The sequence below is a fragment of the Lolium rigidum genome, chromosome 7 (assembly GCF_022539505.1).
Source record: "Lolium rigidum isolate FL_2022 chromosome 7, APGP_CSIRO_Lrig_0.1, whole genome shotgun sequence".
Classification (NCBI taxonomy): Eukaryota; Viridiplantae; Streptophyta; class Magnoliopsida; order Poales; family Poaceae; genus Lolium; species Lolium rigidum.
In genome coordinates, this window is record NC_061514.1 from 4,450,426 (window position 1) to 4,453,465 (window position 3,040).

Consider the following 3,040-nt stretch of genomic DNA (forward strand, 5'->3'; position numbering starts at 1 on the left):
AAACTTTGGGCATGGGAGCCGCATGTCAGTGAGGCCAGGGTGCCGCGCGGGAAATTTTACCGGCTAGGAAACTCTCCTGCCACGACGCCACGCGGGAAACTCTCCTGCCACGACGTCGGGCGGGAAGTTTCCCGCCTCGCCACCGGTGTAAAAATCTAAACCATAAAAAATATCACAATGTCCAATTCATGGGAGGAGGTGGCGGAGGAGGAGACGGCGCTAGCGGCGACTGTAGATGCCTTTGCCGCGGACGAGCGGCGGGACCAGGAGGCGGAAGAGCGGCAGCACCTGGAGGAGGCGGAAGAGTGGCGGCATCTGGAGGAGGCGCGGCGGCAGCGACAGCCGCCGTGGGAGGTGCGCCAGCGGTGGGGGGGGAGCACCTTACGCTATAGCGGTCGATGCGGGAGGAGCAGCAGCGTCTGGATGAAGTCTACTAGCGGCGGCGTTTGGCGGAGTTGCAGCTCCGCCTACAGAGACAGGAGTTGGATCACCGTCAGCGGCGGGAGGAGCTGGAGCGGCAGCTGCGTCAGGAGGCGGTGGCCGCGGATAGATCCGCCTACTTTACGTTCGTGGCGGAGAGAGTAGGGGATTATCGACGGAGTAGCAGGGGAAAGAGCTACGGGCGATCGTCCACCTCCACAAAACCGGGTGGACAGTAGGTAGTAGGCTCCAGATGAAGCAGGTTTCACATGTCATCCGGGGTCGAGGAGTGAATACTATTTTACTCGAATTTGCCCTGCAATATTATTCATTCCTCGATCCTGAATGACAAAATAAAACTACAAGTATAAATGTTTAGTTTGTTTAAAAAAAAAAAACTCATATCGGAACCGCCGGTCTGGGAACATCACCCAAAATACCGGTGACTATTTGGGGTCGCCGGTGGAGATGCTCTTAGATGATGGCCTATAAAATTGGACGGTCTTGACATCATTCTGCACACCCTGATCCATCTCACACCTTCATTCAGCATCAGCTCGGAGAAATGGCGCCAGTGAGGGTGTTCGGGCCGGCGATGTCGACGAACGTGGCCCGGGTGCTGGTCTGCCTGGAGGAGGTGGGCGCCGAGTACGAGGTGGTCAACATCGACTTCAAGGTCATGGAGCACAAGAGCCCCGAGCACCTCGCCAGAAACGCAAGTACCCTCGATGATTAAACCCATGCTCTGTTTCGTTTCTTTTTTTAGATCTCGATGACCATTCCCGTAGAAACAGACCTTGGTGCTCATGTTTTTCTATCTTGGTGCGTGCCTTGTTTGTTTTTCTTGCAGCCGTTCGGCCAAATGCCTGCTTTCCAGGACGGGGATCTCCTTCTCTTCGGTATGATCTAGTTCGTCTGTCTTTTTCACTCACTTTGAAGTTTGAATCAACTTATTAATTACTGAATTTGAAATAATATACTTAAAAGCATATTTAAAAAAATTCTATTCTGATCCAAATTTTACTTCTTATAAAGGATTTTATCCTTCCCCTTTCAAATAGCATATCGAGGGAATAATATACTTCCTCTATATGGAAATATAAGACGTTGTAACACACTATATTAGTACTCTTAAACGTCTTATAACTGGGTACGGATGAAGTACACTCTCGTGAGTTGTATGCAAATTACATAATAAAATAGGTAGATTACATGGGTTTAGATTGATTTTTTCTAATCTCATATTCTTTAAGATAGTAATCTAGAAAACATAGACCTTTGGTTTCATTCAAACAGAAAAGCTGAATTAGAGATGTGAAAAGTAATCAATAAACATCGACTATAACCCATAGCTTTTCCAAACTAACGTTCTCTGTAAAAGCATTTTTTTTTGTGTAGACACGGTAAAGACTTGTATTAAACCTTTTTTATCCGCGTTTGGTACTTTAGAGCAGAGCAGTTTGGTATCTCACACTGGCTCATAACCTTGAGGTCACGGATTCAATTCCTGCCTCCGCACCTAACTTTGTTGTCTATATAAATATAAGAGAAATATTTTCTTTAGATATGGAAGAGGATTGTGTCAACTTTTTACTCATGAGTTACCCTAGAGGGCAAAACAAAAATTGAGTAGTTTGCAAAAGCACTTGCCTCCGCAAGAACAGAATGCAAGGATCCTTCTGTACTTTGCAGACCATCGGTCTCTATCTCTTCGAATTTGCTATATCCTCATGGTATTATTGTTTGTGATCCCAGAGTCACGCGCGATCTCAAAGTATGTTCTCCGCAAGTACAAGACGGATGAGGTCGACCTGCTGAGGGAGGGCAACCTAAAGGAGACCGCGATGGTGGACGTGTGGACAGAGGTGGACGCGCACACCTACAAGCCGGCCCTGTCACCCATCGTGTATGAGTGCATCTTCAACCCCATTATGTACGGCATCCCCACCAACGAGAAGGTTGTGGCTGAGAGCCTCGAGAAACTCAAGAAGGTGTTAGAGGTCTACGAGGCGCACCTCTCCAAGCACGAGTACCTCGCCGGGGACTTCATCAGCTTCGTGGACCTCAGCCAGTTCCCCTCCACCTTCTACTTCATGATGACGCCACACGCGGTTCTATTCGACTCGTATCCGCACGTCAAGGCATGGTGGGAGCGCCTCATGGCCAGACCATCCATTAAGAAGATCAGCGCCAGCATGATTCCGCCCAAGGCATGATTTGAATGCAGGAGAGGTCTCATGCCCTGGGTTGGCATTGCTGATATCGTGCTTCTTTTTCCTGGTATCACTAATAAGGATATTTGTTTTTCAAAAACAGACATCTCAGGCTCTCAGCCTCTGCCGATGCATAGATAGTTTATAGCATATATATAAGCTGTTAGTATATGTGGAACTGCTTGATTGTGTAGTTTGGTTGTTGTGCCATTGTGTACATGTCAAAGATCTGAAAACTCTGGAAATTAAACCAAAGTTTGGTAGTAGTTATTTTCAAAGAACCGTGGCTTTATTAATTAGGTGTATCCCTGTTACAATCATTTCCGACTAGCGCTGACATACAATTTGGAGTAGGGCCACATTAAACGCAATGTCTATTCCGGGATCATCCTCGATCACGTCCTATA

General features: G+C 47.4%; 1 protein-coding gene across 1 annotated transcript; it reads left to right on the forward strand.

Annotated features, from left to right (window-relative positions):
* The first annotated feature begins 938 nt into the window (after positions 1–938).
* On the forward strand, positions 939–2,713 carry LOC124670582 (probable glutathione S-transferase GSTF1). Its single transcript, XM_047207070.1, has 3 exons — positions 939–1,135; positions 1,271–1,319; positions 2,176–2,713. Exons 1-3 carry the CDS (start codon positions 986–988, stop codon positions 2,634–2,636), a joined length of 660 nt encoding a protein of 219 aa, XP_047063026.1. The 5' UTR covers positions 939–985; the 3' UTR covers positions 2,637–2,713.
* Positions 2,714–3,040: the final 327 nt, after the last annotated feature.

What these genes read in the sequence shown, in the direction of transcription:
- LOC124670582 (XM_047207070.1), top strand. Translation starts at nt 986, where the DNA reads ATGGCGCCAGTGAGGGTGTTCGGGCCGGCGATGTCGACGAACGTGGCC. An exon ending in CCGAGCACCTCGCCAGAAAC is followed by an intron (nt 1,136 to 1,270) that starts GCAAGTACCCTC and finishes TTTTTCTTGCAG; the next exon opens with CCGTTCGGCCAAATGCCTGC. An exon ending in CGGGGATCTCCTTCTCTTCG is followed by an intron (nt 1,320 to 2,175) that starts GTATGATCTAGT and finishes TTGTGATCCCAG; the next exon opens with AGTCACGCGCGATCTCAAAG.